General features: G+C 34.7%; 1 protein-coding gene across 1 annotated transcript; it reads right to left on the reverse strand.

The window, feature by feature from the left end:
* Window positions 1-352: 352 nt before the first annotated feature.
* antxr2b (ANTXR cell adhesion molecule 2b) lies at window positions 353-12931 on the reverse strand. The gene is made up of 14 exons (XM_073832996.1): window positions 12492-12931; window positions 12125-12196; window positions 11663-11734; window positions 11505-11586; window positions 11318-11422; window positions 9323-9391; window positions 8684-8764; window positions 8542-8602; window positions 5795-5893; window positions 5414-5483; window positions 4898-4976; window positions 723-818; window positions 573-623; window positions 353-488 (listed from the first exon to the last, which is right to left on the reverse strand). Exons 1-14 carry the CDS (start codon window positions 12635-12637, stop codon window positions 366-368), a joined length of 1206 nt encoding a protein of 401 aa, XP_073689097.1. The 5' UTR covers window positions 12638-12931; the 3' UTR covers window positions 353-365.
* Window positions 12932-13255: the final 324 nt, after the last annotated feature.

A 13255-nucleotide genomic window follows, 5' to 3' on the forward strand; every position in this document is an offset into this window, starting at 1 on the left:
TCAAACAGTGAAAGTGAGTTGTTCAAAACCTTTCTTTTTAGTAAACTGTGTGTACACAAACAATGTTCTCAGGATGGGCGATACTTCGAGCAAAGTTTCATGGTGTGTCGAGCCTTCTTAGTGTTGTAAAAATATCGATTTTGATGCGCTCAAATTTATGCCCCTAGTACTCCCATTCACCGGCCACTTGACCACAAAACTAAATCACGGTCAATCTCAAAAACGGCTCGTTTGTCGTAGTTATGCTTTTAGATATAAGTTTGTCTCGTTTACAGTAAAAAAAAAAAACAGCCCAGGTTGCATTTTGGCAACAGTTATCCTTTAAGCTTGAGCATATGTCTATGTAATGTTTGTTTTCTATTCTTTTAGATCGCATTGGATTGTTGAGTTACCTCCATGCGTGTGATGCCACCAGGCCCTCGGCCGCCATAGTAAGACGCATCCACTGTAGGCCATTTCTTCTTCGGCAGAGGGTCCTCCTCAGGTTCCTGTAAGACATATACCAAGCATTTCAAGAAATGGGCAGTTCTACAAATTCTAATTTATTTCAAGCCTAAATATACTAAACCTACAGGTACTGGGCGTGGAGGCGGAGGGCGAGATGGGGGAGGATCTCTGATTACCTGTTATAGGAGGAGAAAAACAGTCCTTATAAATAGTAAGTTCTCATTAATATAAATGTTTGTGGAAGATAATATGAGATGTGTATCTGTAGTGCTTACCACAGTGCAGCAGAGAGGCCAGAACCACCAGAGCACAAGTAAACCCAACAACACCAGTAGCACAATGATGATAATGACTATCAGTAGCCCATCAGACTATGATGAATGAAAAAAAATTATGTTTTATTCAAAATCAAATCAACTTTCTATTTATCAAAACATTCTGAAAAACTGTTTTCAACATTGAGCAGCAAATCATATTAGGATCATGTGACACTGAAGACTGGAGTAATGTATGCTGAAAAAAATTGAAACTAAAACAATTAGCTTTACATCACAGGAATAAATTACATTTTAAAATGTATTTAAATAGAAAAGAGTTATTTAAAATTGTAAACATATTTTACACTATTACTGTTTTTGCTATATTTTGGATCAAATAAATGCAGCCTGGAGTAATGTATGCTGAAAAAAATTGAAGCTAAAACTATATATATATATATATATATATATATATATATATATTAGGGCTGTCAGTCGATTAAAATTTTTAATCGCGATTATTCGCATGGTTGTCTTGAGTTAACTCGCGATTAATCACACCTTTTTATCTGTTCTAAATATACCTTAAATTAACACTTTTTAAAGTTTTTAATACTCTAATCAACATTGGCATGGACAAATATGGATGCTTTAAGCAAATATGTGTTTATTATCAGTGAAACCATACTTGACTAGACTTACTTGTTTCAAATGTCATAGATGTTTTTCAAATAACTTGTTCATGTCTATTAGACACATGAAAAAAAGAACATAGAAACGCCAGGTTCCCATTACTTCTCTTTCTTTGCACTGAGCAATTTACTTACACAAGCCTGTTTACATTATTTGCAGGACAGGGCAGCTCACTTCTTCTGAACATGCAAAATCTACATTTATTATTACATTTCTTTGACTCTCGGTGCCCACATACTGTAATTTGATGCAGCCAAGTTCTCAACAAAACTGTTTCCATTGTTTTGATTTAATATTTCTGTTATCAGTCAACCAAAGTAATATGAAATAATAACCTGAATTATGATCATGATTCAATCACTGAAAAGAATCATTTACCGGCATCTGGACATAAGTCACTATTCCCTGCATTATTATCGTTGTTTTTAACTTCCTGTTAGAATGCCTTCAGGATCCTTTGACTTTTTAGGAGTTTAGCCATTTAAAGTTATGTGATCCCAAAAACCTGCTTCTTTTATGTTTTAATGTATTGTTTTGGTTATAATGTACTGATTGGAGAGCCTGGTCTCATGAAAATGCGCACTAGCACGACTTTCTGTTTCTATTTGGCGTGCTATTAATAAGCTGAAATTAACTTTGGCGTGCATATGATATGCATGTGTTTGACGTGCATTTAATACACCGTTTTCGCGTGCATACTCGTATGTGGCTTTACGCATCAACCCCACAGCACCAATCCTAACGTAGCCCGACTCCGCTTGCATTCATTAAATATGGCAGAAGTGCCGGTGTACGCAAAAGGATAAAATACAGAAGTACCTGCGTACCGGCCCACTTCAAGCACTGGAATGAACATAACATCTGTTTTAACTAGGGCCGGGACTTTAACGCGTTAATTAAGATTAATTAATTACACAAAAATAACGCGTAAAATTTTTTTAACGCATTTTAATCGCACTTAATTTTGCACCGCGGAACGTTTCTCACTGGATGAGTTTCAGTGGACCGATTATACTGGAGCACCAACTAGCGTTTATGCGCATATCACCGCAGCACATCGAGCCTCAAGTATCACCTCAATGCTTTTACAGAAGGTCTACCTACCTATAGGGTACCTGAATTTCTGAAATCTAGGCTAGTATATTTCTAAATATCCCAGTGTTTCCTCTACCATTATCTTAGGAGGGCGCGTTTACAATGTCTCCTCCAAGAAAACACGGACTGGATCGCGGACTCCATTCATAAAAAACGAATTTACTATAGCACGGAATACCACGTAAATTCGTCGATTTTTTTATTGATAAATCAAAAGTTGGTCTGTCACTTAATTCAAATCGCGATATGGACTAGTGTCTGTTAAAACTGAAATACAAAAAGACCGTTTTAATATGAATCCTGCATGTACTGTTTGCCTCTGTATGTTAGAATGGCAGAGACGCGTTTTTTTTTTTTACTGCAGGCGTGATGCTCCCGTTAATTTTTGGCATTTGCATCTCAAATGAACAGATAGACTCAATCTCCAAAGCTACTGTCAGTGTCACTTTTACCGTTTCATTTGAGAAAACTAGCATCATATCATACTTTACACACAGAAACTTCACGGCAACCTGTCAAAATAAAAGTACGGTTTAACATGAAACAGAACAATATTCCTATTTAAATAATTGACAAAAAACAATATATATGATAAAAAATAAATATAACAACAAGATTAACCACTTAATTGTAGAAAAAAAATACTACGATTATTATTTAAATGTTAAATTATTATTATTTATTGATTTTAACAGCAAACTTCTTGTTTGTTTGCCAAAAATTTAAAAGGTTTATTTTTCATTTGATTAAAAATAAATAAATGTTTATGCTTTCATTTGATTATGAGAAAAATTAAAACACAAGAATTTCTTTAAAAAAAAAAAATAGCAAAAGATTGTAAAGCCCTATTGTTCAAAATGTTAAAATAGAGAGTTTTGGATTTATTTTTTCACTGAAATAAATGTTTTATGTTAAATAAACGTTATTACACAAAGTAGGGTAAAGTACCGAGAAAAAAAGTATGGAAACCTAGGGGAAACACTGTATCCTATTGCTACACTTAATGGCAATATTGCACTGGTCTGTTGGACTTGGTTGAACAAAAATAAACAATATTTTGCTTAAGTTTATGTATTCAGTCATTACTCAATGGTATACTAAAAATCCATATGAAAAAACTTACTTCTCACTGTTCTCAGGTCAAATATTTATATGCGATTAAAATGCGATTAATTTCGATTAATTAATTACAAAGCCTCTGATTAATTAGATTAATTTTTTTTAATCGAGTCCCGGCCCTAGTTTTAACTGAAAGCGCTGCTCCTCTGCCGCTCGCTGAACAGAACAGACGCAGATATGAAGAGAGGGAAGTGCGCGCGCATTGGGAGACCTCATGCACGTTCAGCAAAACCGAAGAGCCTCAGAAACTATATTGGGTTTGTCCAATTATGTGTTTATGTATTGTTGCTAGACACTTTTCGCTAGGTTGGCAGCACTGCATCCATTTCTTTAACTATGGGCTAGGTAGTGGGTCAAACAGAAATGCGCGCTGCGTTAATCGCGCGTTAATAAAATTAGTGCCGTTAAAATGAATTTGCGTTAACGCGCTATTAACGCGTTAATTTTGACAGCCCTAATATATATATATATATATATATATATATATATATATATATATATATATATATATATATTATTTTTGTAATATTTGAGTAAACAAAAAACCTTTTATTTTCATTTATCATTTTAATTTTATTTAAAGTTTTAGTTATTTTGTTATGCACTTTTAAGTGAGCATAACAGCCTTCTTTTCAAAAGCATTATATATAATTGAATTACTATTTTTTTAATTAATAAATTAATTACTCAAATATTATAAAAATACTATATATATATTATATATATATATATGTGTGTGTGTGTGTGTATATATATATATATATATATATATATATATATTTATTTATTTATTTTTTACTAATAAATGCAGCCTTGGTGAACAGTAAAGCCTTCTTTTAAAAAACATTATTATATAAAATTGTTATTAATTACTAAAAAACAAAACAAATGTATGTATATAATATTATTGTATTTTTGTAATATTTGAGTAATCTTTTGTAACTTTTTTATTCATCATTTTCATTTTATTTGAATTATTTTGCTGTGATTTTAGTGAGCAGAAAAGCCTTCTTTACAAAAACACGATACATGATATATATATATATATATATATATAGTATTTTTTATTTTTGTAATATTTCAGTAAACGTTTTATTAATAATTTTAATTTAATTTTAAGTTTTAGTTATTTTGTTATGCGCTTTTTTAAGTTTTTGATTTCATGTATTTTTGTAATTTTATTATTAAGTAATTTTAGTATTTAAAGTTATTTTATTTAGTTTTTTGGCAAATTTATGTATTATTAAAGTTCGTTTGTTTAAAAAAAATAAGTATTGTGTACTTACACATGTGGTGGCATATATTGTGATTGGACTTGAAATGAAAGACTGGCCATTATTCAGACTAATGAGCACTTCGAGGGAGCTGTTGAAAGAGGGAAAGTCCGTTAGTACATGATTAAATGCCAGAGGCAGAGCACAGTTCATGAGACCAACAGTGCTGTATTGCGGTAAAGTATTGTTTTTAAAACAACAAGATGAATGTCTCTTGAACAGTCTCTTTCATCTGTTCAAACTTAGCCATGACGAAAAACAAACAGTGCCTCATTTGGCATGTCTCTTTAAGGCAGCGCACCACGGCAAACAAAAATGCTCTGCCGTCACACATGCTGCTTTGTTTGAGCCCTGCACCGAGCCTGCTCCTTATCAGTTGTCTATTAGCTAAGCTATAAACAGAAACCAAGATAAAAACCCCCGGGAAAAGAAGATGAACTCGTTCTTTTTGCATGACGGCTTGTAACAGCTGTGGCTCTGAATGGAAACCCACTGTTCTCTCATAGGAACTGGTCCAATGCCACTTACTGTCCAACCTCAGTCAACACTGGAGCTGGACACAACACGTAATTATCCTTCACTGCACTCGGCTTCTCGTCTAGAAGGAAGAGAGAGCAGCATGAGATTGTTGTAAAATGCCAAATACAGGCTGAAACACAGAGGCCTTATTTAAGGATGTGGCTGCATGAACCTTCCCATCAGCTAAAAAGAGCAAGAGCCTCTCGAGGCCATGTAGAGTTTAGGATCTCTCTTGCTTGCAAAAAAATAATAACATTGTGGCTTACTGTGGCACTTATTCATTTTTTGAATTGGGGAGGTGAATTATATGGCTTGTTTTGTAAGGCCTATCTTTGTGGATACAGCATCTGGTTATGTTTTATAATAGAAGGTGTGCATTGAATGGTTTACTGTAAGGATCCTGCTGATTGACAGATAATGTGCAGACCACACCCTCTGAGGTTCTTCCTTGTTTGAATCCCCTTCCTCGCAAAACAATGTTGAAAGTTTCTGAAACACAGTGTTTACACTGAAATTAGACAAGGTTCAAAAGGATAAAATCAGGTAATGCCCAATTTCAATTTGTTGACTCTATCCAATTTTTTGACAATCAGTTTACATCTTTTAAAAGTGACCCATATTTGATATCTACTTTTATGCTATACGCTTGGCGAAAACAACCCAAGTTAGACATTGAACTGGAAACTGGGTTGCCAGGTCTGCGGAAAAAACCTATCCCAATTGCTAATCAAAAGTATCCCAAAACCATAGGGTTTTCTCCTACGTTAGGGGTCCTCCCCTTCAAAAAACTAAAAAACAACCTACGGCAATATTGTAAAAGTAAGCCATTACAGGAAAACAGCAGACTTGGCAACACGACCCAAAAAAGAGTCGACGTCAGTCGCCACCAGCTGCGTTTCCATGACCCTTTAAATTGCACAAATTGAAATTGCGAATTAAAAATACACTGTGGTCTGTGAAACAAATCCAGCCCAGTTTCGAATCAAAACTAGCCCAAAACTAACGTAGGGTTTATTTCTACGTCAAGGTCCTCTCCCTCAAAAATCACCTTCTGGGGGGAGGAGATCACTTTAAATTTCCATTACCCTTCAAATTATGAAAACTGAAATTGTGAATTCAAAATACTCCCAATGGAAACAAGTACATTTTGCAAAAACTCCTGTATACGCTCACATGAGGTGGTCTTTCAGGCAATTTGAAAAAAGGAATATTTTCGCAAAACTGCATATCTGCCTTTATGCTATATGTCTGGCAATACAACCCATATTGACCAGGAAAAAGCAGTTGCCAAGTCTACTAAACAAAACCAGGGTTTTTTCTACGTCGGGGGACCTCTCCCTTGAAAATCCCCTTCTAAGGAGAAAAAGATAAATTTAACATGCAAACTAACAAATAACCCATGGCAACAGTGTACAAGTAGGCCATTACTGCAGGAAACCTGCAGACTTGGCAACACAGCCCAGAAAAAAGTTAATGTCGGTCACCACTAGCTGCATTTCCATTACCCTTCAAATTGCGCTAATTGAAATTTCAAATTGAAAAAATGTCCACTGGAAACTCCCATATATTGCAAAAAAGATTTTATGCTTGGTTCAAATGGGTTTTCAGGCAATTCAAAAAAAGAAAAAAAAATCGTAAAACTTGGCGATGCACGAATCGCCATACACTTGGCGAAACAACCCAAGTTAGACACTGACCTGGAAGCAGGGTTGCCAGGTCTATGAAACAAACCCAGCCCAACTGCTAATCAAAACTAGTAAAAACTAACGTCGGGTTTTTTTCTACGTCAGGGGTGCTCTCCCTCAAAAATCACCTTCTGGTAGGAGTAGAAGATCAATTTAAGTTTCAATTACCCTTCAAATTATGAAAACTGAATTGTGAATTCAAAATACTTCCAATGGACACAAGTCAATTTTACAAAAACTCTCATATACGCTTACATGAAGTTGTTTTTCAGGCAATTCGAAAAATGAGTATTTCTGCCTTTATGCTATATGGTTGGCGAAACAACCCAAGTTAGACATTTACCAGGAAAAAGGGGTTGCCAAGTCTGTGAAATGTGACTTTATGCTATATGCGCTTTGTGAAACAACCAAAGTTAGACATTAACCTGGCAACAGAAACAAACTCAGCCCAACTGCTAAACAAAACTAGCCCAAAACTAACATAAGGTTTTATCTATGTCTCGCTTTTATCTCCCTCGAAAATCCGCTTCTGGGGGGATGAGAAGATCGCTTTAACATGGAAACTAACAAACAACCAATGGCAACAGTGTAAAAATAGGCCATTACTGCAGGAAAACCGCAGACTTGTCAACACTGCCCAGAAAAGAGTCAATGTCAGTCTCCACTACACTCTACAAAATAAAAGTTCCAAAAGAGTGTTTTTGCAGTGATTCCATAGAAGAATCATTTTTGGTTCCCCAAAGTACCTTTCAGTGAACAGGTCCTTAAAGAATTTTGAAGCACATTCTAAAGGTTCTTCATTGAACCATAAATGCCAATAAAGAACCTTTATTTTTAAGAGTGTAGCTTTGTTTCTATTATCCTTTAAATTGGGCAAATTTAGATTGAAATTTAAAAATATTTCCAATGATAAGCAGTTATCCAAGCATTAATGACAAGGAAAGCCCCTTATACTTGAGACTGGCCACATATATGAGGTGTTTCTTGGAGGTTATAGTATATTAAAGAATGGTAATGTGACTTTTATGCACACCAGGTGACCTGTAAATGTGAAGAAAAAACTCAGTTTTCATTGCAGTTTTCCAAAATGTTCCATTTTCGAATTGCCTTAAAAAGCAACTAATGCAAGCAAAAAAAACTTTTTAAAATTTTTGTGAAATGTATGCGTTTCCATTGGGAAATTTCATTTCAGTTTGCACAATTTAAAGGGTGAAGAGAGAAACCCAGTGGTAAAACACGATTATGCTTGTTTTGGGGTCGTTTTGAATAGCAGTTGCATTTTGTATCGGAGACCTGGCAACCCTAAAATATACAATCTGCTTACATGCCAGATGCACATGCATGTATCTGATTCATATCTGGTTTATTTCAATGAATATCACAATCCATGGGAAAAAAACATTGGAATTGGGTCACTTGAACCATGTAAAGTAAATGCGGCCTTAGACATACCATTCACGCAAATGCTGGAGGGCTCAAGGTTAAAAATCTCTATGCAGGATTTCTTTAAAATCTGTCAACACAAATACACAGTCAATTAGAAGGCAGCATATAAACCTCAGGAAAAGCAGTCTTTGTGTGTGCTAAACCTCACCGAATTTACGATGTTTTTGAGCGCTTGGAATCCATCCACAACAGGAAACACTTGATCTTTGCTGTCTGCAATATCTTTAAGCTATGAAAACATATTAAAACTGGCATATCATGTCAGAAATTAGTTCTCTTTTCAGAATCTCACATCGCTGTAGCTGCCAATTCTTGAAGCAATCTTGCCACCATTTCCCAAGCTAGAATCAATCTCTTGCTAATGTAAAATGGGCCGGATACGTGCTCTGCAGAATGTGATTACTTTCAGCATCCTGCCCGGACAACTCATCCACCAACGTCAATATAAAGGATCCCTCTGTTACACTAATACTGCTACTAATGGACATGAGAAAAACAATCTCGTCATGACAACAACATTCCTATGACAGCGATACATCAACATCTGTTGAACTAGATTCAGACAAAATGTTATAAACTAGATTTTTTACATTTTCTGAAGAAAACTGCTTAATAATCCAAGTCAAAAGAGTCCACTCCCACGTTTATATGATATTGCAGTATCTAGATACAATATTAAATGCATGTCTATTGAATTTTCTGTCCATTTTATTATCCAATAGATAAAAAATGTAATATTTAATATTTAGGCTACAGCAGGTTCCATCTTTCTGCTTCAAAGTCTTACCTGGTTCGCATCAAAATCCTTCACTCCAACACAATATACACGTGCACCATACTGTCTCGCCTGATCAGCCTGAGAACACGAATTGGGAACTCATTAAACACTTTATTAAATATTTTATTAATTATTGTGACCCTGGACCACAAAACCAGTCATAAGGGTCAGGGTTTTTTTTAAATTAAGATTTATACATCACCTGAAAGCTAAAAATAAGATTTCCATTGATGTATTTGTTAAGATATGATATCTGGCTGACGCAACTATTTGAAAATCTGGAATCTGTGGGTGCAAAAAACTTAAAATATTGAGAAAATCGACTTTAAAGTTGTCCAAATTAAGTTCTTAGCAATGCATATTACTTATCAAAACTTAAGTTTTGAGATATTTGTGGAAGGAAATGTACAAAATATCTTCACGGAACATGATCTTTATTTAATATCCCAATTTTTGGCATAAAAGATAATAATAATTTTGACCCGTACAATGTATTTTTGACTACTACAAATATACCTGTGGTACTTAAGACTGGTTTTGTAGTCCAGGGTCACAATTAATATGCATAATATTGATATAAAAAATTATATTAAGCATTTTTATGATTATCGGTAGTGGCCATTTTGAAAATTTGCCGATAAAATAATTTAAAAGCATTTAAAGAAAGTTTTTGTCAGAGCCCTTGTTATTCTTAATTTTGAAATTCATTTTTATTTTAAGACCAGATGGTGTATCGGTAAAATATCGGTTATCATTCTGCTTGATCTGTAATAATCGGCACTGGCCCTAAAAAACACATATCGGTCAGGGTCACAATTAACATATTATTATCCCAGGGTCACAATTAATATGCATAATATTAATATAAAAAATTATATTAAGCATTTTTATGATTATCGGTATCGGCCATTTTGAAAATTTGCCGGTAAAATAATTTAAAAGCATTTAAAGAAAATATTTGTCAGAGCCCTTGTTATACTTAATTTTGACATTCATTTTTATTTTTACATCAGACTATCACAAAATATCAGTAATCAATCTGCTTGATCTGTAATAATCGGCATTGGCCCTAAAAAACACATATCGGTCAACCCCTAATATAAACCTATAATATTAAACCTAATATAACATTAAATATCTCAACATACTAATTTTATTTAGATTCAAAAATATAACAGTTTCAATGTAATAAATGCATAAGTTATCCAACATTAATTTTTTATATATGGGCTATTCTATACTGCTGTCCCACAAACAAAAAAACACATTTAAAAAGCATTAAAGTATTAAAATCTTAGATGTTTACTAAGATCCTTTTATTATCTATTTAAACCAACAATAATATTTAAAATACCAGTAAGCCTGACCCTGGACCACAAAACCAGTCATAAGGTTAAATTTTACAAAACTGAGATATATACATCATATGAAAGCTCAATAAATAAGCTTTCTATTGATGTATGGTTTGTTAGTATAGGATAATATTTGGTCGCGATATGTCTATTTGAAAATCTGGAATCTGAGGGTGCAAATAAATCAAAATACTGAGAAAATCACCTTTAAAGTTGTCCAAATTAAGTTCTTAACAATGCATATTACTAATCAAAAATTACATAAAAGGCATAAAAGAAAAATCAATAATTTTGACCCATACAATGTATTTTTGGCTATTGCTACAAATATACCCCAGCGACTTAAGACTGGTTTTGTGGTCCAGGGTCACATATAGGTACCATCATTCTGAGGTAAATGTATTCAAAATCTAAAAATCTGTGTAACTTTAAAGAATGTAATTCTGCAATTAAGCACACGTTTTTGAGGGTTATACAATAACATTTTGTTTTCATATGTGTATAATTGTTCAGAACTGTGTTAGCTAACCATGGCCCAAAAGTATCTAAAATTGTCACTACTGTAACCAAGACATGTCACAATTGTTTCTGTAATGACAAAAGGGAACACATAGTTGTTACTGTTCTGTAGTTCTGTAGTTTGGTCCTATACCTCTTTCACAGCAAGGTCATGTGGAAAGACCTCCAGCTTCCCATCAGTCAGTGCAATGATGATGCTGGATGCTCTTGCTCCCTGGGAAGTCATTTGTTCTAAAACCTAAAAATGTGTTATGATCACTGACATACATATAGAACAAGAAAAAAGATGCAATATATCCTTTCAATGAGCAGCTACTTACCTTTTTTAGCCCCTCATGCATGTAGGTATCACCAGCAGGTCTGATCTTGCTCAAACTTTGCAGACCATTATCAATAGCTGCCCTAAACGTCCAAGCAAATAGTTTCAGCTTTATGCTTTTATCCATCTGAGATGCAGTAGGATTTAAACAAACAATACCTGTCTCCAGTGAGAGGCAAGATTACTTCAGCACTAGAGGAAAAGACGATGAAGGACACCCTCATTTTCGGGCTATAGAAAGTAGAAACATTATGAATTGTAAAATTAAATTTACTCTTTGAGTGGGTAAGAAAAATCATAGGTTTTCTGAAATAATCTGATATACAAGTTTATGGTAGTGCAGTGATTGGTGTAAATTACTACCGAGACGATATTTGAGGTTGACCATTGTGCCCAAACTTGCATTAAATAGGTCACCATACCACACACTAATCCAAACACACATCTAAAGTTAAACATAGTAATCTGAAATTAACTTTATTTTTGGTTGCACACATATGCAAGAGATTGAAACTCAGACAAGTGGTTTGTACCAGGCAAGACTTCGAGGGTGGCACTGCCGAAACTCTATCCCATTCAATAGCTTTTGTATTTTGTTAGTTTTCACTTATAGATTCTTACCTTACAAAACGATTAGTCAGTTGTTCCACAAATCCATAGATCTCCATCCAGTTGTCAGACACACTGCCTGACCTAGAATGATGGTGAACATTAGTGCTTTATAAGATAAACAGGGCCATATAAGGGCTCCTGAGAGCTATGTAGAAAAAAAAAAGAAAGAAACAACTGTAGGCTACCTAAAAATACCAGGACTTATTGAGCTCACGGGAGCTGTTATTTTCATTCATAATATTTCAGCCAGAAGAAACAAAACGAGAGAGAGGAGAGAGAGAAAGAGAGGTGTGGGCATGTGTTTGTACGTTTCATAAACACACAGTCTATAAAACATATAGACATACACAGCCAACCTTAACGCTGTCAAACTCACCGATCCAACACAAAGTATAAATCAAATGCTCCGTGGCAGGACCCATCGTCTCCTTTCCCAAATGAAGTCAGGAGCGAGATGCAGAAAAGTTGGAGGACCCAAATGGCTTTATTGGCATGATCGCTGTCTCCTCTCATTCCTGTCATGAGCTGCGCGTTGTAGTTGTTATGGGAGCCCGTCAAATCCAGTGGTAGAAATGCAGTTGACGCGCATGGACGGAGCGCGCAGCTACTTTACTCCTGCATGACAGGACGCGCACCACCGAACAATAAAGCTACTAATAAAAGCCACTCCTGCTGCCGTCCTCACGAGCTGTTATTCGTTTTCTCTCGTTTTCAAATATCCATCTCCTCCAGATACATTTCATCCCGTGAAGTTTTTCTTTTTTATTCAAAGCGGGTCCGGTTTACACTGCACATGAACACATGATCAGTGCGCATGCGCTCTTTACAACAGCGTGTGATTGTTGTAAAAGAGCAAGGGTGGTTTGTTGAGACACAAGAGAGCAACATGAAATTATGAATATATACGAAATGAAAGGCATAAAAAAACAATAAGTTTTTTTTTAGCTTTGAAATTTTTTAACGTTTTCAGAAATATCATATATAAAATATAATCAAATGAATGCAAAATGTCCACCCTCTTATGGACCTATTTCCTCCGGTAAGAACGATCGTGGCCATTTGTAAATTGTATGGGTCTGGCTTCTGGTCTCATCTGCATACAATTATTTTTAGCTGTACAAAACAGGTTTTGCTGCTTTA

Source organism: Garra rufa, unplaced genomic scaffold (assembly GCF_049309525.1).
Source record: "Garra rufa unplaced genomic scaffold, GarRuf1.0 hap1_unplaced_512, whole genome shotgun sequence".
NCBI lineage: Eukaryota > Metazoa > Chordata > Actinopteri > Cypriniformes > Cyprinidae > Garra > Garra rufa.